We start from the raw sequence: 26,393 nt of genomic DNA on the forward strand, positions 1-26,393 counted from the left end.
TTTAAAACATGCGCACGTAATTGAAATCATCAGTTTGCCAAAAGCTCCACAATTTCACCCAGTTCTTCACCAGGTCATCAAGACCTGCCTAATTCTTCACTCTGAACTCCTCCCAATTCACCCAGTCCTCCCTCCCAACCAATTGTAAACAAGAGACAAATCTGATATCATTTTTGTGAGATAATTAGCTATTACATGAAGAAGTTGACAAATGTATGCCTGTAAGTCTCATAAAATAACTTGTATGCATAAGGCTTGGCCCAGTCCAGAACACTTCTTAACAACCTCTTTTATCTGTGTGTAAATGTACGTGTGAGACCTAAAATACCTGCATACTTTTGATGCTTTTAAAATAGCGTGTGCAGAAATATATGCTAGTAGTTTATCTGGAACTCAAAACAGTCAATTGTGGTTGCAGTTCAAAGACCCATGATGGTCAGCAGTAGTTTGTTGCAGATATTTAAAAGATATGTAGCCTGCATGCTCCAATATTTGCAGCAGGGAACAAAAAACGTTTGCATAAAATCAAGATGTACAAACATTCATATTGACAAAGCCAGCAAATTTACTGTAAGTGCCTGAAATCAGTAAACTGCAACTCCAGGAGCTTAATGGAGGCGGTCCAGAGAAGGGCGACCAAAAAGGTGGATGGTCTTCATCGAATGACTTATGAGGAGAGAATCTAAATATGTATACCCTGGAGGAAAGGAGGAGTAGGAGTGATATGATACAGACGTTCAGATACTTGAAAGGTTTTAGTGATCTAAACTCAACGACAAACCTTTTCTGTTGGAAAAAATCAGCAGAACCAGGAGTCATGATTTAAAACTCTAGGGAGGAAGACTCAGAACCAATGTCAGGAAGTATTTCTTCACGGAGAGGGCGGTGGATGCCTGGAACGCCCTTCCGGAGGAAGTGGTGAAGACCAAAACTGTGAAGGATTTCAAAAGGGCGTGGGATAAACACTGTGGATCCATAAAGCCTGGAGGATGGGAATGAAGAGAAGAGGTATGGGGGTGGCTTGCAGGAATGACAGCTACTACCTGGTAATTAATACCCTTACTCAATAAACGTTCACACGGTTAATGCGACTCCAACATTGCTCTATGCTTCAACAGCAAGAGGAAATGTGGAAAAGAGGATTTGCATTCAGGCAACAACCAACATGGTAGCACAGTCTGGGTAAACAAATAAGTGTGGGAGTAGCTTGCTTGTTGTGGCGGTTACTACCCCAAACCAATTAAGCCTGATACTTCACTTTCAATTCATGTTACCCCTAAATCCCGCTCTTCCTTTCTGCTTAGAAGAATTTTATCTCCAATACTATATCTTTCCCCTTGGGTTTTGCATCCCTAGTGCATTACTTTGCATTGTTTAGCAGAGTAATGCACTTAGATGTTAAATAAGACAGCAGAAAGGGCTGAGCCTTGGCAAACTGTGGTAGAGGGTAAGCTTCCATGAGGGCAGTGAAGACATAATTCTTACTTGTTGTGAATGGTGAAGAAGATAAGAATCAAACTAATTTAAGACAGTTCCTGTGGTGGAACTATCTAAAAGCACCATGACATAACGCATAGCACTATCGAAACAATGCCTTATTGAATAAAGACTTGATAATAAGGCTTTGGCGTTGAAAGACTTGTGAAAACCAAATTGCTGTTGGTGAAGGATAAAATGCTAGTTAAGAAAATCATTTAACTGATTAAATACAACAATTCAAATTATTTTGTAAAGGAATCAAAAAGATGAGATTGGATGATAGAAAAAATCAGAATGATTGACAAGTCTGGGGTGGGGGAATGGATATACAGGCATAATTTTGCAGCACCTGCTTCTGCACACACCTACAAAGTTTCATAGTGGATTTATGTCCATAAATCCGCTTTGAAAATTCAGGCTAAAATCTGTGGGTAAAAAGGACTAACAGATTTTAGCTCTACGCATGTTTCAAAGGGATTAAATACAACTGTTTCAATTATTTTGGCAAGAAATGGAAGAAACGAGATGGGACAATAGTTAGAAAAATCAGAAGGATTGACAGAGTTGAGGTGAGGGAAAGGATTTATACATATACTTTCGATTTTTGGACAGACATTTCAAAGGGACAGGTAAAATGCTCTCGGTGAAAGAAAGATTTATAGTCTTTGAGACATGATCACTGATGGCTTCCCGAATGGCTGTTAATAGAATGGGGGAACAAGGGTTCAGACAGCAGGAAGACATTTTGGAGATTACTTGGAGAATTTCTTGTCCAGTTTGTAATGAAAATCGATCCCATTTTGTCTTATCCAGCCTATCTTTGGCAGTCATCTACACAACTAGGAGTGAATTGTTTCTAAATGTCAGCTATCTGGTCTGAGGAAAAAGTTGCAAAATTATCACATTGATGGGGGGCCAGAACAGAATTTGGACTAGATTTTGCCCCATAACTATTTTAGTAAGTTGTTTAATGGTTTGAAATAATTCATGGGGATTATTGCTGGATAACTGAATCCTTCGAGAATGGACTGATTTTTTGCCTAGGTTAGTGGTTGCCCTATATGTGACTAAAGTTGAGCAACCAAAATGATAAAGGGGATGGAACAGCTCCCCTATGAGGAAAGGCTGAAGAGGTTAGGGCTGTTCAGCTTGGAGAAGAGATGGCTGAGGGGGGATATGATAGAGGTCTTTAAGATCATGAGAGGTCTTGAATGAGTAGATGTGAATCGGTTATTTACACTTTCGGATAATAGAAGGACTAGGGGCCATTCCATGAAGTTAGCAAGTAGCACATTTAAGACTAATCGGAGAAAATTCTTTTTTACTCAACGCACAATTAAGCTCTGGAATTTTTTGCCAGAGGATGTGGTTAGTGCAGTTAGTGTAGCTGGGTTTAAAAAAAGGTTTGGATAAGTTCTTGGAGGAGACCATTAACGGCTATTAATCAAGCTGACTTAGAGAATGGCCTTTGCTATTACTGGCATCAGTAACATGGGATCTTCTTAGTGTTTGGGTACTTGCCAGGTTCTTGTGGCCTGGTTTGGCCTCTGTTGGAAATAGGATGCTGAGCTTGATGGACCCTTGGTCTGACCCAGCATGGCAATTTCTTATGTTCCTATGTTCTTATGTAGCTTTCCAGATGATCAGGACAGGGACACTTCTTGCCACCAGCGTTCAAAGTGGTACACTGTACAATTTGCATCTAGTAAGTTTGACTTAAACCAAAACACAGTATTGTGCCTACTTCAGGGGCAGAATTATATTTCTTTAAATGTTTATAGAGCAGTGCCTTTTCCATACACTTCTGTTTTTGAGGTGGTTGTTTTGCTATTGCTTTGAAGAACTTTTATATCAAAATTATTGAACTTCCCCCACGGACATTTTTTCCCAGGTACATGTTTACAACTCATTACTTTACTGGCAATGTTGATCAAAGGGCAGTGACTTGGTGATTCCATATTATATAGCAGTTTTATGATACCAGAAGGCAGTATTGACATCTCACCTACAGGCACTCTTACCTTTTTTGGAGTTTTAAATGCACTGACCCATATATAACATTTCATGCTAAAATGATCCTTTCAAATCAAACCTGCTTTTTGGGACTTTAATAATAGTTATATAATTAGCAGAATATGGCTGGTTTAAAGGAACTGACACATAACACATGAAGAACCTTAGGCATTTTTGTGCTTGGGCCTGGCTTCCAGTGTCATTCTTGCACTTCCTATTTCCTCATGGCAAATAAGAAGCAAAGGAGTGACCCTAAATATGCATGATCAGTCATTGCTCTGGCCAACATTCCTAAGCTATTAAGGCACTCATCTAACAGCATCATTTTTTTTTTAATAAAGGACATGATTTTCAAAAGCATTTACATACTTAAAACTCTGTTTTACATGTGTAAATGCATTAAGCCATGTAAGCGGGCGTTTGAAAATTGCTACAATAATATGTTGCATTTATATGAGTAAGTCCTTTGAAAATTCACTTGTAAGCTTTTTGTATTAGGCTCCAGCCACCTCCCCCATGTAAGCCCCTCGCCTCTGATCCTAAACGACTCTGGCAACATGCTGTTCCAAGGACCTGTAAACTTGGGTGACATTTGTAGGCCCCTAGCTGGGACTTTCTGTGGCACTGGCTGATGATGTCAAATCCTGCAGGGGCATATAAGGTAGTGTCTTGCAACTAGCCAGTGCCTCGACAACAGGTCTCCTGAGTAGTCTGCTTCTCAGTATGTGGTGCATGTTCTTGTTTCTTCTCTGTGCTTTCTGCTTCCCTTTCCTGCTCCTGTGTTCTAGCTCCTTGGTTGTCTGGCATCTGCTCCTTCTCCTGTCTCTGGTCTTCTTGTGTGTCCTGCCTCTGTTCCTCTCCTGTCCCTCCCTGTTTCTTTGGGTTTACTTCTTGATTGACCTCGCCTTGGCCCTGGACTCCTTTGACCAGTTTTTGGACCTGACCATGGCTTTGTACCAGACTACTGCTGCCTACCACCTGCCCTGACCCTGGTTCCTCTCTCAGATTCTGCCTTCTGCTGCTGGTCCTGACCTTGCTTCATGCCCTGGACTTCCTTGTTTACTGCCTGTCTCGACCTTTGCTTGGACCTGGACATTCCCTCTTGCCTTGCCTCTGGGACATACCTATGTCCTGCTGGCATCCGTACCAAGGCTCAACCTGCAGGAATGACGGTTGGTATAGGTGAAGCTCCAGCTAGTCCCATGCCCAATGTAGGCCCTATGGGTTTGTCTGTGCTGCTAAATCAACTACATCACTAAGCAGGGGTCCACAACCATAACAGTTTGCTGAGACCATGGACCCGGCAGATTTGGCCACGCTCCATTCCATCGCAGGAATGGCACAACGGATCCAGGAACAACAGAACGTGTTAGACCAGTTGACTGGAGTCTTAGAAAGGCTGGCAGTTCGGATTGATGCTGTCTCCACCCAGTTGGCACCACCATTAGCGACACAGCCATTGGTTCCCGCACCCACAGCTCCGCCACAGCCTCGAATTCCTCCACCGCCCAGGTACCATGTTGACTCTTGGAATGTCGAGGATTCATTAACCAATGCCATATGCACTTTAACTTGCAAACAGCTCTCTTCCCTATGGATAAGGTCAAGGTAACATTCATATTATCCCTGTTGGCTTGGGTCTTCCTGCTGTGGGAATGGGAAGACCCAGTTCTGGAGAATCTGGACCGATTCCTCCGAGACTTCTGTCTCATTTTTGATGAACCAAGTCGAGCATCTTCAGCCACTTCTAATCTTCTGCAGATCCGTCAGGACTCTTGGGGGGGGGGGGGGGGGGGGGGGGGTATGCGGTCCACTTCCAGACCTTAGCCGCTAAACTGCATTGGTGAGATGATAACTTGGGGCCATTTTTCATCAAGGTGTCTCGGAGACCATTAAGGATGAGCTAGCTGGGTGAGAACTTCCCCACAGATCCTGTTACCAGTGTGTTTAGTCATGAGCAACACCGAAGTACATACCTATGTATGTACTTTGGTGTTGCTCATGACTACTAGCCCTCCTGGACAAGGGCACGATGGGAAATTTCATAGACAAGTCTGTGGTTAACCAGCACAGCATCTCCACGGAATGTTTGAAGACAGCCCTCACCTTATCCTTGGTATCCGGTGAACCCTTGTGAAGACAAATTACTTGGGCCATGACTTTGCTTCTCATGTATACTGTTTTTTCCACAGGAAACCATCTGCCTGTATGTACTGCCTAAGGCAGCGAATGCCGTAATCTTCGGCTTACCCTGGCTGATCCAATGCCAGCCCCAGATTGACGGGGGGGGGGGGGGTGCATTACAGCTGGCAAAGTGGAGTTCCGCCTGCCATGAACAATGCATTAGCAGAAGCCTGGTTCCTTCCCTCAAGCTCTGTTGGACCACTCCCACCATGCTAGGCTTGCCCGCCCAATATGGGGACTTCGTAAATGTCTTTAGGGAAAAAAACCAGGTCAAAGTCTTGCCCCCACATCGGATCCTCAATTGCCCTATTGATCTGATACCCAGGAAGATGCTCCCTAGGGCAGTGTCAACTCCCTGCCCCCCCTCCCCCCCCCCGGAGACCGAGGCAATGATACGTTATATTCATGACAACTTGGAAAGAGGCTTCATCCTTCCTTCTTCCTCCTATGCGGGGGATAGATTCTTCGTAGGAAAGAAAGATGGCTCTCTTCAGGCCTACATTGACTATCGTGGCCTAAACGATAACTCTTATTACATAATTATTCAACTGAATATGAGGGGCTTGCATCTTCACAAAACTTGATTTGCAGGGGGCTTATAATTTGATATGGATCCAGGAGGGAAATGAGTGGAAGACTGCTTTTAACACCAGAGATGGCCACTTCCCTGCTTCTTTGGATTGACTTCTTGGTTGATATGGGCTTGGCCCCGGACTCCTCTGATTGCTTCTTGGAACTGTCCCTGGCTTTGGACCTGACTACTGCTGTCTGCTGCCTGTCCTGACCTTGGTTCATCTCTCGGATTCTGCCTTCTACCGCTGGCACTGACCTTTCTTTGTGCCCTGGACTTCCTTGTTTACTGCCTGCCTCAACTTTGGTTTGCATTTGGACACTCTTCCTTTCCTTGCCCCTGGGACCCACCTAAGTCCTGCTGGCCATCCACACCAAGGGCTCAACCTGCGGGAATGACGGTTGGTATAGGTGAAGCTCCAGCTAGTTCCACCCAGACACTTCTGCCCGTCGTTAATGTAGGCTCCGTGGGATTGCCCATGCAGCTGAGTCAACTCCTGCAGAGTTGAGATATAGGACAATTATAAACTGTTTTTTACAACACTGCAATACATTACAAAACACGAGATCCTTTTGTTTGTGGGCCGTCCCCGCTGTAGTATTCCTGTTATAATAAAAATGTTTTCTCAATTTCATGACATAGCGTGGTTACCCATCAACTTTTCTAAATCGGAAGCAGTGGCATTAGACCTCCAATTACAACAAACCTGGACGGGAACGTTTCCCTTCTCCTGGGCTTCAAATAAGCTCAAATATTTGGGGGTCTGGATACCCAGAGATTTCACTGCTCTTTATGAGTTGAACATAAGGGAGGCACTCGCAGACATAGGGGCGCAGTTAGCGGCATGGCAATCATTACCCCATCATTATTTGGACGCTGTGCCCTTTTGAAAATGATGATTGTCCCCAAACTTCTGTATAAGCTACATATGCTCACTTGCTGACTTCTGGGTAAAGACTTACAATGGTTTCAGTCTGCCTTCCAGATATTTATTTGGGCAGGTAAGAGGGCACGAATAAATTATCGGACCCTTGAATGCTCCAGGGAAATGGGGGGGTCTTGGTTTGCCAGACTTCCGACTATACAATGCTGCATGTCAATTACGTTTTGTGGGGCATTGGCTCACTAGTTGTTACTATATTGTGAAGCTGGCCCCCGGGTCGGATGACGGATGACAGCCCCCGGGTCGGATGACGGATGAAAGCTCCATAGTCTCCCCTAGTCCTCTTGCAGGCTCGCCCAATGACCCTGCACAGCTTGGATATTCCAAAAGTGATGCTCTACCCATGCCTGGAAGTGGTTACATAATCTGAAGGGCTTGCCTGGTACTGCGTCTCTGCTGCTCCCTTTACTGGGAAACCTGGATTTCTTACCTGGACATGACTGCAGTGCTATTTTCAGCTTCTGGGCCCGCAATGGACTTCCGTTCATCTACCATCTTTATGAAGCTGAGGCTCCAAATGTGCTCGATTTTTCTATATTGGCTCAAACTTTTCAAATACCATCCTGACACTTTTTTGCTTACCTACAAGCGCACGACTATTTACAGTCCTTCCATTGGGCAAGAGAGACATTTCTATCAGAATCCTCTGTTGCTAAGATTGTGTTCGACACGGCATACTCCCGTAACTTTATAACAGGCTGGGGCAAATTGGGCAAAAGCTATAAGCAAATATGCCACCTGGATTCATTAGCCTCCTATTGGTCCACAGCATTAGATGAGCCAATCACAGGACCATACTTACTGTCTTGTTTCAAAACTCTGCACACCCACATTCAAGATGTGGGTCTCCGAGAACTGCAATTTGTGATGATGTTCGCAGATTTCGACTGGGTCGACTCCTGTTTTCTTCATTGTGCATAAAGGGCCAAATTTTAAAAGGTGCATGTGGGTGTAGATTTGTTTGCAGAACCCGGCGTGAACAAATCTACGCCCAATTTTATAACATGCTCGAGCTGCTGCTCGCATGTTATAAAATCCAGGGTCGGCGCGCGCAAGGGGGTGCACAATTGTGCAACGTGCATGCACCGAGCTGCGCAGCCTTCCTCCGTTCCCTCCAAGGCCGCTCCGAAATCGGAGCGGCCTCGGAGGGAACTTTCCTTCCGCCTTCCACCTTCAGACCTACCTAGAACCCTCCCTTACCTTTGTCAGGTAAGTTGTGACTGCCTCCCGGCAGGCGTAGCTTACGCGCTCCAGCCGATGGCCGGCCTGCGATCCCGGACACAGCGGCAAATTGCCGCTGTGCCTGGAGGCTTCAGCCACACCCCCGCCTATGCCATGCCCCTTTTTGCAAGCCCCGGGACATACGCACGTCCCGGGGCTTCTGCGCACCACCGAGCCTATGCAAAATAGGCTCAGCGCGCGCAGGGGCAGATTTTCTTGGCTTATGCACGTAGCCTTTGAAAATCTGCCCCAAAATGTGCCCAAGTGGATGGTACCATGACACGTCGGATTTTCACCTGCTCCAATCTCAAGGTGTTTTGGTCTACGGTACTCGCATTTATCACACAGTGTACTGGTGTGACGGTTCAAAAGGTGCCTGTAACTAAAAACTCACCTGAGCTAAAATATTCTAACTTATCCCTATCAATTAAAACGCAGAATGAAAATACAAACAAAAAACAAACTTTGAAATGTTTGTATGCTAATGCCAGGAGTATAAGAAGTAAGATGGGAGAATTAGAATGTATAGCAGTGATTGATGACATAGACTTAATTGGCATCTCAGAGACATGGTGGAAGGAGGACAACCATTGGGACAGTGCTATACCGGGGTACAAATTATATCGTAATGACAGAGAGGAGCACCTGGGAGGCAATGTGGCGCTTTATGTCCGGAATGGCATAGAGTCCAACAGGATAAACATCCTGCATGAGACTAAATGCACAATTGAATCTTTATGGGTAGCAATCCCTTGTGTGTCGGGGAAGACTATAGTGATAGGAGTATACTACCGTCCACCTGGTCAAGATGGTGAGACTGACAATGAAATGCTAAGAGAAATTTGGGAAGCTAACCAAATTGGTAGTGCAGTAATAATGCCTCCAGTATCTGAATGTAATGCACTTTAAGCGCTGAAAAAAGTGCAAAAAGCGGAATATAAATCTAAAAATCTAAATAATGGGAGACTTCAATTACCCCAGTATTGACTGGGTGAATGTATCATCGGTACATGCTAGAGATATAAAGTTCCTGGGTGGAATAAATGACATTTTTATGGAGCAATTGGTTCAGGAACCGACAAGAGAGGGAGCAATTTTAGATCTAATTCTCAGTGGAGCACAGGATTTGGAGAGAGAGGTAACTGTGGTGGGGCTGCTTGCAATAGTGATCATAATATGATCAAATTTGAATTAATGACTGGAAGGGGGATAGTAAGCAAATCCACGGCTCTTGTGCTAAACTTTCAAAAGGGAAATTTTGATAAAATGAGAAAAATTGTTAGAAAAAAACTGAAAGGAGCAGCTACAAAGGTAAAAAATGTGCAAGAGGCGTGGTCATTGTTAAAAAATACCATCCTAGAAACACAGTCCAGATATATTCTACACATTAAGAAAGGTGGAAAGAAGGCAAAACGATTACCGGCATGGTTAAAAGGGGAGGTGAAAGAAGCTATTTTAGTCAAAAGATCTTCATTCAAAAATTGGAAGAAGGATCCAACAGAAGAAAATAGGATAATGCATAAGTGTTGGCAAGTTAAATGCAAGACATTGAAAAGATAGGCTAAGAGAGAATTTGAAAAGGAGTTGGCCGTTGAGGCAAAAACTTACAGTAAAAACTTTTAAAAATATATCTGAAGCAGAAAGCCTGTGAGGGAGTCTGTTGGACCATTAGATGATCGAGGGGTTAAAGGGGCACTTAGAGAAGATAAGGCCATCGCAGAAAGATTAAACAATTTCTTTGCTTTGGTGTTTACTGAAGAGGATGTTGGGGAGATATCCATTCCAGAGAAAGTTTTCATGGGTAAATGATTCAGATGGACTGAACCAAATCACGGTGAACCTAGTAGTAAATCACCTGGACCGGATGGTATACACTCCAGAGTTCTGAAGGAACTCAAAAACGAAATTTCAGACCTATTAGTAAAATTTTGTAATCTATCATTAAAATCATCCAATGTACATGAAGGCTGGCGGATAGCTAATGTAACCCCAATATTTAAAAAGGGCTCTAGGGGTGATCCGGGAAACTACAGACTGGTTAGCCTGATTTTGGTGCCAGGAAAAATAGTGGAAAGTGTTCTAAACATCAAAATCACAGAACATATAGAAAGACATGGTTTAATGGAACAAAGTCAGCATGGCTTTACCCAAGGCAAGTCTTGCCTCACAAATCTGCTTCACTTTTTTGAAGGAGTTAATAAACATGTGGATAAAGGTGAACCGGTACATGTAGTGTACTTGGATTTTCTAAAGGCGTTTGACAAAGTTCCTCATGAGAGGCTTCTAAGAAAAGTAAAACGTCATGGGATAGGTGACGATTTCCTTTCGTGGATTACAAACTGGCTAAAAGACAGAAAACAGAGAGTAGGATTAAATGGACAATTTTTTCAGTGAAAGGGAGTGGGCAGTGGAGTGCCTCAGGGATCTGTATTGGGACCCTTACTTTTCAATATATTTATAAATGATCTGGAAAGAAATACGACGAGTGAGTTAATCATATTTGCAGATGATACAAAATTGTTCAGAGCAGTTAAATCACAATCAGATTGTGATAAATTGCAGGAAGACCTTGTGAGACTGGAAAATTGGGCATCCAAATGGCAGATGAAATTTAATATGGATAAGTGCAAGGTGATGCATATAGGGGAAAAATAACCCATGCTATAGTTACACAATGTTAGGTTCCATATTAGGTGCTTCCACCCAAGAAAGAGATCTAGGCGTCATGGTGGGTAACACATTGAAATCGTCTGTTCAGTGTGTTGCAGCAGTCAAAAAAGCAAACAGAATGTTGGGAATTATTAGAAAGGGAATGATGAATAAAACGGAAAATATCATAATGCCTCTGTATCGCTTCATGGTGAGACCGCATCTTGAATACTGTGTACAATTCTGGTTGCCGCATCTCAAAAAAGATATAATTGCGATGGAGAAGGTACAGAGAAGGGCGACCAAAATGATAAGGGGAATGGAACAGCTCCCCTATGAGGAAAGACTAAAGAGGTTAGGACTTTTCAGCTTTGAGAAGAGACTGCTGAGGGGGGATATGATAGAGGTGTTTAAAATCATGAGAGGTCTAGAATGGGTAGATGTGAATCGGTTATTTACTTTTTCAGATAATAGAAAGACTAGGGGGCACTCCATGAAGTTAGTATGTGGCACATTTAAAACTAATCGGAGAAAGTTCTTTTTCACTCAACACATAATTAAACTCTGGAATTTGTTGCCAGAGGATGTGGTTAGTGCAGTTAGTATAGCTGTGATTAAAAAAGGATTGGATAAGTTCTTGGAGGAGAAGTCTATTACCTGCTATTAGTTAAGTAGACTTAGAAAATAGCCACTGCTCTTATTAGCAACGGTAACACGGAATTTAGTTTTTGGATACTTGCCAGGTTCTTATGGCCTGGATTGGCCACTGTTGGAAACAGGATGCTGGGCTTGATGGATCCTTGGTCTGACTCAGTATGGCATGTTCTTATGTTCTTACACCACTGCACTGGAGTCCACAACCGTAACATTTTGTTAACATTTTAGAATTATTAATTTATCAAGGTTGCCTACTGCTAACTTAAAAATCAAATATTAAATTAGTAACTTCACTTTTTTTGATAAAAGCAAAATATACAGTATGTCGAGGGCTTCAGTTTTAAGATTTCAATCAATAAACACTGATAAAACACTCCTGATGGAAAAAAAATATAAGTATTTTGGATAAATCTTCAAATAATACCACTGCTCTAATACTCTCACCCCTCCCCTTTTCTCTCTTGAATCCTTAGTTGTGTTTTTGTGCGTTTTCCATACATACTCCTCATCTGAACAAGTTTCTGGTGGCTGATGGGCCTCTGTTCTCCTCCTCTTTCCACTAGCTTTGCTGTACAGCTGTTCTCAGCAGTGTGCAATATTGCTGGTGGTAAAGGACCAAACGAGCAAGGGTGAAGAGTTTGAGGGTGGTAGGGATAGAGATGGGGAGAAAGAACAAGCTGGTGGGGAGAGAGAACGGTGGGGGCGGGGTTGTGGGGGGTACAAGAGATGGGTCTGTGGGTGGGGGAAGGCATGTGCTTATGGCTGGAGGAGTGTGAGTGTTTTGTTATAGCAGTACATTTGTGTTACGGAAATTTATACAATATATTTGAGTCAACTTTTAGTCCAGTTGCAGCATCTTTGTACAAGGACTGTTAATGTAGTCTGCATAATGTTGATCCTGGGGGATTTTTTCATATCTGCAGTCAGATTTTTTTTAGACATGTTAAATGCATTACATTTTATAATAAACGGTTAGTATGTTCAAGCTTCAAAAGCTTAAGAGCCATTTAGCACTAATGAGAAGGTGCTATTACAGAGATCATCAGGTTTCTTTGCAGAAACACATTCAGCGTACAGCCAGGAGATGAGTTTGTGTATTTGCAGACTCTAAAATGTTTCTTAAACTGCTTGCTAATGTCCCATTTTTTCAGGAATGAAAATTCCAATGAAAACTACACAACTGATTTTATCTATCAGCTGTATTCTGAAGAAGGGAAAGGAGTGTTTGACTGCAGAAAGAACGTTCTAGGGCACATGCAACAGGTAAGCAAAGCCTTAATCTATTGCACTGGCTCATCAGGTGCCAAAGCATCACTGCTGGTGGACTCCTGCAATTCCCAGACAGCTGAAGCAGCCTCATCCCTGAAAGAGGCCTCCTGAGATCTCAGAAAGGGTAACAGAGTTTTGGACTTCATGAAAATAATTGTAAACAATGCAGAGAGCTAAAGTCTGGGGTACTTTTTTTTACCCCTAGGCTTTAGCCTGAATTTTCAAAGCAGATTTATGTACATAATTCCGCTTTTAAAATTTGTTGCTGTGAGTAGAAGACTGTGCTACATTTACAAGATACCACCTGTTCAAGAGCAGGTACAACTTTGTGCAGATTTACCCACATATTTTCCAAAATCAAAAGTATGCATATAAACCCCTTCCCTCACCCTAACTCCACCCTCAAGAATGCCTACTTACTATATGCTTAAACGTATGTGCAAAATCAGTTTTCCATGCATACTTTTACATGCAAATTGCAGACATAGAGGGGTAGATTTTCAAAGGGATACGCGCGTACCCCCCGAAAACCTACCCCAAACCCCCCCTGTGCGCACCGAGCCTATTTTGCATAGGCTCAGCGGCGCGCGCAAGCCCCAGGACGCGTGTAAGTCCCGGGGTTTTTTAAGGGGGCGTGTTGGGGGTGGGGCCAAATGACGCGGCGTTTCGGGGGCGGGACCGGGGTCGTGGCGTCGGCTATGCGCGTATCTTATAAAATCCAGCATACTTTTGTTTGCGCCTGCTGCGCGAACAAAAGTACGCGATCGCGCTCTTTTTTAAAATCTACCCCAGAGGTTTCTGCACACAAAGTGTTTTCAGAATCAGGCCCTATATGTCAAAAACTGCTATGGAGTTGGGAAAACATATGAAGGGTTTAATGAATTAATAAGAAGCTAAGGCTTAACCTGCTCTGCAAGACCTTTTCAGCTGATGACTGACGCAAGAGCTGATCATGTGATGCAAGTAGATCAAAGAAGATTATTCAAAGGTCTCACTAGCTTTAGAACTATAAATGGCATAAGAAGTCAGCCAAAGAGGATGTTTAAGTTAATATGAAGGAAATGTTCCTTCATATACCGTGGAAATGGTTAGGCTATGGAGACAAATTTAGTTACTTCAGTAAACACACTGAAATTAAAGTGTCAGCTTTTAGACATTAATATCGGAAGATATTGAGATTTGTTGATGTTCTAATTTATATGTGCTGATCTAGATGTTTGTTCCGATTGTGTCCTTTTACTCTGGACCATCTAATACTTATGAAAATACTTTGGATTTCTTGCTGCTTCACAACAATCACAAACAAACATTTATCCAAGCTTGGTTGGATTGAAGATGGATGAATTTAGTGGACCAATATTTTCTTTCACTCGTTTCCTGTAAATTTGGTCTCCCAGTATTACAGTTAAGCAGATAAAAACAGGATCAGTTTCATATGTATTTTTTATCTGAAAACATAGAGAGGAGTAATGATAAGAGAATTCTAACAAGTTGAGTGCATCTTGTACATCAGAACAGCACAGTGTTCTTTTTGGGTTTTGGCCCACTCCCTAGGGCTACTGAAAGCTATTTTAAGAGCCAGGGCAATTTAAATACTCAGGTCCTTCAAAAACACTTAGTTCTCTCAGATTTCCTCTACCCTATGGCCCGAAAACATTTAAAAAAAATTATAGATAGAATTGATTCTTTGGCAACAATGCTTGCTGCTGTGGAAGCAACTTGGATTCTATTCCCAAGCCTGACTTCTGCCCTTCAGTTGGGCTGAGATTGCCATGGAGGCAGCGTTCCCAGTCCCCAGGAGGGGAGGGTACCTCCACCATTGTGCAGTGCAGACACCTGTGGTCCAGACTTCAGTTTCTGGCCAATGACTGTTGCTGCAGGATTGGGCTAAATAGAATGGTGTTAAAAGAAATGGGGCGGGGCCGGCTCAGTGACAGGGCTGCACACTGCCAGGGATTCAGTTTACCGTTCAGGCATGCTGTACCATGGGTCTGCCGGGGCTAGGAATGCTGTAGAGGCAATGCTTGTGTCTCTGGGGAGATGGCGCATTAGTTATTGTGACCAGACTTAGAGTCCTCGATTACAGGGTTCCAGCACATGAGCTGAGGACTGACATTGCAGTGAATGACTGTGAGCTAGGAGAGGATATAAAATAGGGGACTGCTATCCTTGGTTCCACTTTTGCTGGATGCTAAAAGGAGCAGGAAGAAACTTCTGGGCCAAAACCAAAAACTCGTATTATGTTATTGTTTTACTTTATTTATGAATGTTCCGTTGTAAGCTGCTTTGAACATTGGAAACAGCAGCATCTAAATATTTTAATAAGTAAATAAATACAAGCTCTGACTTCTTGTCCTAAAATAACAACAAACAGAGAGAACTCAAGATGGCTGCTTCTGAGCAGATGTGTTCTTCAGCTACTTCCATGGCTTTCCTGTTTGCCCCATACTATATTGCCTGAATTTTTTCTTTTCTTAATGGAGAAATAAAAGAGAGCCTAAAGAAGGGGAGGCCATCTGCAATGTCAGCCACCCTTTGTCAAACTACGATGCTGGAACACGCACATCCCTGTGCAGCAGTTGAGGAGTCTGGCATGACTGGAACTGGGGATGTTGGTCTGTTGGCTGTTGAGGTTTCTCTCGGCCCCGAGTGCTGATTTACACTGCGTCCTCCCAGCAGTGTTACCCTCTTTGTGAACAACTCTTTGGAGGATGTTTGAACTTCGGAGGTCCCTACTGCATCATCTGGCCATGTTTTACTTGTTCAGACGAAGCAAACCTTGCAGCTGGACTTGGTGGGAGAGTCACAAGAGAGCTGGGGAATGCTAGGGGATGTAGAGGAAACTGCTGTACAGTTTGCCAAGCTGGCCGGGACACCTGAAGTAAATTCTTCGGCTTTAACGCTTTAATCTATGTTTTCTACTCTTGGTCTTTGTTTTATAGCCTTCGTTGAAAGACCCCAGTGATTACACTGGAAAGTTTGTAGACAGATATAATGTCTGTTAACAAGTCAGTGTCATCTCTAGTTGTGTTAACTATAGTCTTGCATAATACATTTCAAACTCGCGAACAGCGAATACCAAGTGTGGAAAAGAAGGTGTCTGAAGTGGAGTCATCTTTAGAGGAGGGGCGAGAGGTGCATCTTAATTTGATTAAAGATTTATCTTCAACCTCTCCAAGGATTAAAAACATTGAGAACTCTCTCAAGTCTTTGAACCTGAGGTCCTTAACTTTCCTCAGATCCCTTTGACTTCACCTGTTGAACTTTTCACTTCTTACGTGAAGGAAGTTTTGTTAATTCCAGAGATCACACTGCCTCCCATGGAGGCCTAGGCCTAAAAAGGTTTCTGAGACTGAGCTGGCGGAGGTTCCTGCTAATCTATCTAGCTTTCTAGAGAACTCTGGAGAGGGTAATTTGGTGGGTCATGCTATTTTACTGATGACTTTTGTTTTCATGCAGGATCATATCAATATTTTTCGTTTATATTTTTGCTATAAAGTTGCTTTATTTAAAGGTCAGAAAATTTGGACATTGCCAGAGTCACGCAAGACCGCAGAAGGAATTTTTTGGCCATGAGATCTGAAGTGCTTTCTTTAGGGGCTACCTGTATTGTTTGTCACCCTTGTAAATGTGTTATTTCTTTGGATGCTTCACGGTTTCTTTTTTTTGATCCAGTGCAACTGAGAGAGTTTATAGATGCTAAGCGTGGTATTTTGTTACAGCCCTCCTTTGCTTCTGTGGGTCCTTCTTGATATGGGTTGTGTTCTACTTTGAAGCCTTCATCCTTTCTTTTTATTTTTTGTAATTTACTTTTGTGTTTTCAATCATTCTCCATAGCTATTTACTGTTCCCCCTCTCTACTTGCGGGTCTAAGTTGGCATATGTCAAGGAATAATTTGTATTTTTTGTTTGTATTTTCCTGTTATGTCATAGCTGACTATGTACATTGCCTCTTTTTCTTGTCAAATATTTATATATTTGATTGTGATTCAAAATGCATAAATAATAATAAACCAACAACAAATAAATAAAGATGAATACTGAAGTTTTAGTTTAAAAATAATAGTGGAAAACCACAAATAGGAAAGCTTAGAAGAGATATATTAAAAAAGGAGGAAAATGATGTAAGTGCATTAACATTTCTTTTAATGGAATTCATTGTTTTGTGTAGAAGCTACAAATGCCAACTCTTTGCGTGATGATATTTAATCCCCTGTATTATCATTATTGTGAGCTAATGATACAATTGTGGCCTGCAGAGCCCTAGCAATCTCGTTAATTACTGACCTCAGATCTTACAGCCTGCAGTCCTCTTAATGACATACGCTCAGCCCTTCTTTAAGGATAGAGAGCTTTACTCCCTTGATATCAGTTAAAAGGAAAAGACACAGTCATTCTGAAAATAAAACCATTTATTATAAAATGAACTAGCAGGTTGTAAGAGTGCCAGTGTTCACTCGTGGAAGCCTTTCCCCCAGACACGAGGGGGTCATAGCTGCTTCGTTGATTATTGGAATGTTATCTGCAATTACTGATTCAGCAATGTTTCTGCTCCCTTTCTCTGTTTACGGGAACAAGCACTCACCAGAAGATGAATGTGTTCAGAGAAGTTTGTTTCTGGGAAGGAAACCTATTTTTCAAGGGGGATTTGGCTCCTACAATCTTAAAACTTCATGCTAATCCAGGCTTTTCAGATCTCCCTGCTGTTCTATTTTCAGACAGGCAGCACAATGCTTTCATTTGCCGGTGGAAGGAAGAATTTATGCAGTAGACAGTACAGATATTCTTGGCTGCCCAAATTAGATCTCTTGAGCTAGAGGAAAAGGTATGTGGCAATAGAGCCTGATAGCAAGAGACTGTTGCTTTTGAAGAGGAAAACAAATGACAGCAGAACATATAGTAGCATAGTAAAGGATGGCAGATAAACACCAGTGGCCTACTCAGAGTTGATCAGATTCTCACATGGAACCCAACCTCCAGTCCCACTGTGCCCTCTTTAGAATTGTAGCTGCTGCTCTGTGCAGGTTTCCCCACACCATCCAGGAAGCACAGTGCAGCCATATCTCTGTTGTTCTGGACTGCAACTGACGCACAATAAAGGCTGTGCGGTTCCTTCATTACCATTTTCTTGCCACCAAGGATTCTCTGCATTTATCCCATACGTTCTTGAAGTCTGCCACTGTCCTGGTTGGTCATCACTACCTCCTCTGGGAGGGCATTCCAGGCATCCACCATCCTCTCCATGAAAAAATATCTCCTGACATTGTTCCTGAATCAGCAACATATTGTTATATTTCTTGTTAACCTTTCTTAACTGCTACTTCTAATATGAAATTGTAATAGAATTCTCCTATCAAATGGCATTCCCTTGATCTCAGGGCTGATGGAGCTGAAAGACAATTCCATTTTCTAGCTGAGAGCAATAAAGCTTGCTAGAAATTGGCCTTGGCAAGTTAGATGCGCCCATTCAAAATGGAGGGCGTCCAAAGAAGCTTCAGGCAAGTATGATAGGTAGATCCTACCAACAAAGAGATTTCATTTTTAGGTATTGAAAATAGGAATTTGCTGACTTGAGCACAGCAAACCAACAAGATGTTTTAAGACCAAAGCAACATTTGCAGTTTCTCTGTAAGTACCTTTCTCACAGGACAAGCAGGATGGTAGTCCTCACAAATGGGTGACATCGAGGATGGAGCCCTGTACGGAAAACTTTTCTGTCAAAGTTTCAACATGCTTTGACTGACACTGGCACACTGGGTGCACTGAGCATGCCCAGCCTGCAATTATCCCTGTGAGCCACAGGTGTCTCCCTCAGTCTTCTTTTTTCCGCTCTGCAGTAAGCATAGCGGTTGGAGCTCTGTGAGGATTTTTTAACTAATTACCTCATGGAAACACTTAACTTTTCACTTCAAAAAACACTTTTCCCTGCACAGGTCTCCCTCCGCGTACGTTTTTACGACGCTCGGTGAGTACTAATTCTTATTTTTCGGTCGGTTCCTGTCACTATCTTAAGGCTGTTAACTGACTGAAGCCTTCCCTTCCCCCATTTTTCAGTTAACTTTAAACAGCTTGCGAGTGTCTCTGTGACACTCTGCTTGCTTATGCTAGTGGGGTAGGGATTTTTTCCTTAACTTTAGGACCTCTGTAGCTTCAAGTCCTTCGTTCCCTGGTACCCTCACGCAGTCGATACCTATCACTACACGGGTACCCTCCTAAACCGCCCTGGGCTTTTATATGTCATCAGCGCCCCTCCCCCCACGGTGCCCTGATGCCTTTATCCATGTTTTTTGCTTTTCAGTGCTACCAGGCTTTTTTCCTCCTACGCACTGTTTTTTTCCCTTGGGCTTCCTCGGTGCCGTCCCTACCCGGATGCATGCCATTGACGCACACGCTGTTAGTCACTGCCATGCATACTCGGGTCGCCGCCACCGTTGCCCGAGACACTTTTTAACGATCCCAGGGTCACTTCATCGATGCCACCCCCTTTTTGGGGATGCCATCGATGCCCCATCCTCCCCACCGATGTCCGGCCCTTTTCCGTCGGTGGGCATCGGTGCCACATCGATTTCGTCGGTGGGCATCGATGCCGGATGGTCCCCATCGGTGGACATCGGTGCCGGATGGCTTGTCCATCGATGGACATCGGTGCCGGATGGCTTGTCCGTCGGTGGCATCGGTGCCAGGTCCTTTTGCATCGATGGACACCGATGCCCAGGTGTTTCATCCATGGGCATCTATGTTAGAATGCATCCATCGAGGGCAGTCGATGCCAGGCTGCTCCCATCGGTGAAATTCGATGCCCAGGTGGGTCCCATCGGTGGGTATCCATGCCGGCTCGATTCCGTGGATGGGCGTTGATGCCAATGCCAGCCTTATGGCTGGCATCGATGCCCATGCCGATTCCAGGACTGGCGTTGATGCCGGGATGGAATTCATCGACTGGGAGATCCATGCCATCGATTCCATACGTGTCCATATCGATGCCACCGACACACGTGTCTGGGGCACCGATGCCATGTACACTTGGAAATCTGAGTCTGTCCAAATCGATACCGTCAACGTCTGTGGCCCTATAGTTGATGCCCGTGGCCATGCCACAAACGGCATAAATGCCCGCCTCCATGCATCGATGCCCTCGACACCTCCGTTTTCCTTCGGTGTCCTTGACGCCCTATTGATTCGACTTCGACTCAGTCGATGCCGGTATCTTTTTCAATAACGGCAATGTTTTTCGATTATTCGATTCCACATCGTTTCAAAGATACCTATGCCAGTGCTGTCAGTGCCCGTCACTGTCATCATTCTCCTGGCCAGTCATCGACGATTTTTCATACCCATTTTGATGATATCCTCGAAGCCCCTTAGGTTGCCTTCAATATCGTCAATACCGACATAGCACCGCCACATAATACCCTCGCCTCCTCACATTGCTCCACGCTTTGGGTTCTTTTTTAAGCCCCGTATTAGCTTAAGACACTCCATTGTGTCAGGAGCAGAGCAGGCGTGCTGACAGTTCGTCATCGATCGCCTTCCAGGACGACGAGGGCTTCCATCTCGGCGCTGGGGAAAGACCGGGCCGAGCATCGTGGCACCCATCATCGCCGACATCGTGATCGTCCGCCGCTGATGCCATCCAGCACATCGGTGCCATCCTTCTCCAGGCTGGACAACGCTCGGGCAGAGCGACATCACCACTGCCATCAGCACTGTTCCTACAGTTTTGGCAGTCCTTGGTGATCCAGAACTTCCGGATCCAGGCCCGACGGCTTCAGCATTGGCGTCACGACACATCGAGCCGCTGTGACGAGGGAAGGGAACATGAGTTCCGTTAGGGCTCCTCTGTTCCTGGCGTGCCCCACCATCAAGTGGTGTGGGACTATGGCCATCTGTTACACTTAGCAGTCTAAACGCCACTCACGCCTGGCCTGTCTCCTCTGTACCTGTGCCACCATACCGGGTTTCAGAGCGAGATGGACGTTTACGTCCCCGGCCTTACCCTCGAGGACTCCGGAGACCGTCGGAGTCAACAATCTTCACCGGCTCGTCTTGCGGCGATCCACGTCGGATGGTAAGTACCCGCTTCGGCGGCATTCCCATAGAGTTGTGTTCTCCCATTCGGACCGTGGTTCGAAAAGTTCTGGGTCATGTGCCTTTTAGAACTGTATTAGTGTCACATATCGCTATGTTAGCCACAATATCAGGAGAACCCCTCTATCTTCTTGGGATTGCAGCAGGGCTTCTTCTCTTGTCAGTAACAAGTCCCTGTGCCGACCAATGCTCTGACTCTTGGTTCCCTCCCAACCAAGGTCCAGCTGCATTGGCTGATCTGCTAAACATGAGATTCAGCAACCATTGCCCCATGTACAAGTCCACCTTGAGGCCTGGCCACAGGTCTCAGTGTCTCCTTGTACAGCATACAGAAATGCGGGTACCACTTACCGCTCACACACCTGCAGGAGCCTACATGATATCCTCCATTGGGACACCTCCTGGTCTCCCATCTGGTCAGATATCAGAGCGGCCACCCCACCTTGTACCAAAGTCCCGGTACACTCCCCCAGGCGCTACGAAGTGCAGAGGGGAGAAGGGAGGGGGGTTGGGGAGTTTTAATTGCACTATTCTTTCTTTTAACAGAAAATAGTTACTCTCCGCACATCCTGGACCTAAGAAAATCCAACTTTCTTTAGACGTCACAGGTACAATGGTATCTTTGGTTACCATCACTCCATACTGCAGTAAGTACATTATTTTAATGTTTCTATGTGCTTTATGGTGAGTCAACATTACAACCCCAAGCTCTGCCGCTGGCACCAGCTTCGGTAAGTGAACTGTCTCTTGCATCACTGTTGGTGAATGCTGTTTTCTCTGCGGAGTGTAACATCATTCACTTTCCTTGCATAGACTACTGCTAACCACTTTCAGTACATGCAAGGAGCTCTCACTTTTTTCAGGACTCACTATACATTTACTAACTGGGATTACTGTCACTGCCATAAATCCCTTCTGTAACACTTCTGGACACCACAGTCTTAAGACCCTCTTGTCCAGCATGCGCACAGACATTCTGATACATTGTTATATGTCCCTGCGCATATTTTCCATAACCTCAGCCTTTCAACTTTTCATGGTTGGGCTATGGGGTTTCTTCCCACTATGCATTTTTCTCATAATTCAAAACTGCTATGGGTTATATTCAGTGACATTCTATACTCAATGGACCTAAGTGGTTTCATTGCTTTCGTCCCTGATTCTTATCCCAGTTCGAACTAGGACCTAGTCTCCTTCGACTCATGCTCGCAATTCCTTAGGGTTATAAAGTTTCTCCTGAAAGCTGTCAACCCATTATGCATCTATTGCACTCCAGCATAGTTTCTCATAAACGTCCTGGACGTTGCACCCATGAGTTATGCCCTTATGCCTTCCAATACTGCTTTTGCAACAATTCTTTGTGCATACAGACAGACAGCATAGGGACAATGTGCTTTCCAACTCATAAGCACGCATTACCTCTTAGCTGCTCTGCTAGACAGCTGCGCAGCTCTACCCTTGGCCCTTGTTCACTTCATGCGACCTTGGGCCACATATCTAAGAGATTTAATGAACGCTCTATCAGACCTTCTCCACATAGGTTCTATCCTCTCGAATGGTCTCAATTACATGTGTACAGGGCAAATCTTTTAACGCTGAGTTTAACTAAACTTTCCTCGGCGTCTGCATCATTCCATACGATGCACAGGTTCTGCTCCCTGCACATGTTTCCTATGCGTTCCCTTAGATGCCTTTTCTTCCATCAAAGGCCTCTTCAATATATCTCTTCTGCTGCCTCTCGTAGCCAGCATTCTTCTAATGTTGAACTGGGATGGGGTTCAGTATTCTTTTCCCCACTCCCTGACTGAGATCAGTATGCTTTCCCATACTTCTCAATCCATCATATCAGTAACCTTTTATTCTCTCACCAGTCAGTCCCAAATCATAGACTTACTGATGTTCTTAGGTTCTGGTAGCGTCACAAAACCTTCTAAACATAAATCTTGCCGTTTAATATGGCAGGCTTTACCTCCTGACGCAAAAAAAAAAAAAAAAAGAGGTATTACCCCTTTTACTTTTCCACCATTTTTTCTTACTCCCTCGGATTCTGTTCTCCAGACATCCTCCACATAGATACACCTTTCTCTTAGGAGGTGTATCGTTTTGGGAGTTGGGTTCCCGTTTTCGGTAATCCTCTCTGAGTCGGCTTACCATGGATTATCCACTGATCAAGCCGCCTCTATTTCTCTAATCACGGAATGAACATATATATTCTCCTTATAAGTCTCATACATTCTACGTTTGAGCCTTTCCATTCCTCTCTTCCACAGTTTGGCAAGGGAACTTCTTTCCCTCTTAATGTCATTCCTGCCAGCAGGGTCCGTGAGTTATGCACTCTTTCCATACTCACCTGACTCCGTTCCTCTGCCACTGAGTAGTTCTACGCATTCAACTTTCTATCCTTTTCAGGTAGATGTTGTATCTCCTTTCCTCAGGAATTACTCTATTAATTTTTCCTAACCTCTCTCTCTCGCCCTAGGGAGAGAGTGGGTTTTCCACATTCCTGGACAGTAATGCTGCGCTTACATTCTATCTACATTGCACTGCATTCCATGTGAATTCCACTTGACTCTTTCCTTCATGCAAGGGTCAAGCTGCTACTTCCAGTGGCCACACAGACCTAATCCTTCTGATTAAGTGGTCTATATTTCCTTTCCTACCAACAAGCAGACATTTCACTACAACACTGTGGGTATCCACATACTGTTGTGTCCGTCTTAGCCTTAACAGCTTCCCTTTGGTTACTGCTGCTTGTACTTTTTTATCAGGTTGCAGCCTGGAGTCCTCTCCATACCTTCGCAGCCTATTATTGCTTACATTTGACTAGCCGGCATGCTCCATGTTTGGCCAGTCCGCCTACTCTTACTTTTTTCAATTCACTACCCAACATCCTTCCACGAACCCATTATGGTGTTGCGGATGCCCTCCGTTCCCATTTCCACCTCAGTCGTTACGCCTTTGCGCATCTGCGGTGTATCTGGTGCATTCCCGGGCATCCTCAGCTCGGTACTCACCCATTTGTGAGGACTACCATCCTGCTTGTCCTGTGAGAAAGCAAATGTTGCTTACCTGATGTAACAGGTGTTCTCACGGGACAGCAGGATGTTAGTCCTCACGAAACCCGCCCGCCACCCCGCGAAGTTGGGTCTGTATACTTTTATTTTAGTTTCGCTTGTGCTTTTTAGCTATAAGACGAGACTGAGGGAGACACCTGTGGCTCACAGGGATAATTGCAGGCTGGGCATGCTCAGTGCACCCAGTGTGCCAGTGTCAGTCAAAGCTTGTTGAAACTTTGACAGAAAAGTTTTCCGTACAGGGCTCCATCCTCGATGTCACCCATTTGTGAGGACTAACATCCTGCTGTCCCGTGAGAACACCTGTTACATCAGGTAAGCAACATTTGCTATACCAGTCCAGACTTTTGCCTCCCTGCAAGCAGATGGAGACAGAGATGGTTTCACTGACACTGTACATAACCCAGTGTGCCACCTGCAGTCCCTCAGTATTTCTTTGTCTCCAGTAGATGGTGAAAAACCTGCAGTCAGAAGACTGTTTTGGATTTATGAGCCTTCTTCCCAGGGGGTTTTTCGGTCGTAGTGGGTCCTTCCCCATCTGGTCGAAGTGGAAGAATTGGTGACCCTTTTGTACGCTTGCTCCTTTCTTCCGTAGGGTGTAAGTCTGGAGGTCCAGATCCCTCCCCATCACGAGGTTGCTGAGGCAGCTATAGGCTCAGGGTGGCTGTTTTCTTTTGGTCGGTTCCTTTTTTCTTTTGGCTGATTTTCTTTTTTTTCTGCTAGCTGCTCTGTTGCATTCTAGGGTGTAGGTATTGTAAGCCTAGCTCTTTTCTGATCTGCCATGTGGCCTGCACCTCTGGAACCTGAACCTCTGCACCAAAGGAAAGTATTGGTTTCTATGTATCTTTATTTGTTCTCAGCGAATAAATACGCTGAGAACAAAATAAATAAAAATAAATAAAGTAAATTAAAAAAAAGCAAAAAAGAGAACAAGGAACTAGGGTTCTCAACCCTGTCCTGGGGACCCCCCAGCCAGTCGGGTTTTCATGATATCCACAATGAATATGCATGAGAGAAAATTTGCATGTTATGGAGGCAGTGCATGCAGATTTTCTCTCATGCATATTCATTGTGGATATCATGAAAACCCGACTGGCTGGGGGGTCCCCAGGACAGGGTTGAGAACCACTGAGATAGAGGAATCTGTGCAGCAACGAGGTTCCGGGGGGAGAAACTACCTTAGCAGCTTGGGCAACTCAACGATTGGGTTTTTCAGCAGCTTCTCTGCCTGCGGAGGAGACCAGGTGTTGGCTCCGTGGTGCTGAGGGACTGTTCCCCTGCTTGCCATTGAGGTGCTGCTGGTGACGCAGGTGCAGGGAGAAACAGCGTGTACGTGCAGCAAAAGCATTCAGGAGTCTGTGTCAAGCAAGACCGCACCAGTAGAACAAGCCTCACGGATGACGCGATCTAGCAGTGAGGCTTCCCCGTCACCATAGAAATGGTGGCCATTTTTGTTTCCCTAGCGGTGTTGACAGGAGAGGCAGGGGAAACCCCTCCTCAACTATCGATGGCAGTTCCTTGTCCCGCAGAGAAGCACTTGCACTGAGGAGGAGTCTGGTTTTGGTAGTGGTCTTCTGCCGGTTTTAATGGGCATATATGCAAAGCGTGTTTAGCGAGATACCGGCTCTTGGCCCCAGTCTCCATGGATTCTTGGCCAGTCAAGAGACCTGAGCTGTTAAGAAGCACTTCAGGCCGATGATTTTTGATGCCCAATGTTAAACAGATCTGGGCCTAAACACGCTGAAGGTAAAGGCAGGCTTTACTTAGTCATGTGGTAGGCCACTGTAGCGGTTCTTTTCTTGCGTGTGTAGGCATGTGCACGCATTCTCAGCATATGGTGATTGCATGTGCTGGGACCTGGGTGCGTAAAGCTATGACCTAGATTTGAGCATTTACATCTGCGACCTAGACTTAGGGCAAATTTGCGCAGGTACTTGAGTGTGTATTTGCACAGGTACTTGTGTGCCTAATACTGCAACCTAAACTTGAGCGTGTATTTATGCAGCTACTTGTGCGTCCACGACCATGGCTTATATGAGTGCGTATTTATGCATGTACTTGTGCGTCCACGACCATGGCTTATATGAGTGCGTATTTATGCATGTACTTGTGTGCATATGACCACGACCTATCTTGAATGCATATTGGCATGTGTCCTGGAGGGGTGTGCGTGTATGCCCAGGTGGAGTTGGTGTGCGTCCAAGAGGTCACCTAGAGTCAAAGTTCAGGAGAGCTAGGTGCCAGG

General features: G+C 44.5%; 1 protein-coding gene across 9 annotated transcripts in view; it reads left to right on the forward strand.

Moving 5' to 3' along the window:
- Nucleotides 1–26,393, forward strand: part of PFKP (phosphofructokinase, platelet) — a 295,600-nt gene that overhangs the window by 228,436 nt on the left and 40,771 nt on the right. For all 9 annotated transcript variants that reach the window (XR_003854471.1, XR_003854472.1, XM_029588549.1 and 6 more), the window contains exon 19: nt 12,869–12,980. Coding sequence is in view for 7 of the 9 variants with exons in the window: in XM_029588549.1 (XP_029444409.1) it covers nt 12,869–12,980 (112 nt within the window). In the remaining 2 variants the exon portion in view is untranslated. The remainder of the gene's footprint in view (nt 1–12,868; nt 12,981–26,393) is intronic.

This window comes from Rhinatrema bivittatum, chromosome 2, assembly GCF_901001135.1.
Source record: "Rhinatrema bivittatum chromosome 2, aRhiBiv1.1, whole genome shotgun sequence".
NCBI lineage: Eukaryota > Metazoa > Chordata > Amphibia > Gymnophiona > Rhinatrematidae > Rhinatrema > Rhinatrema bivittatum.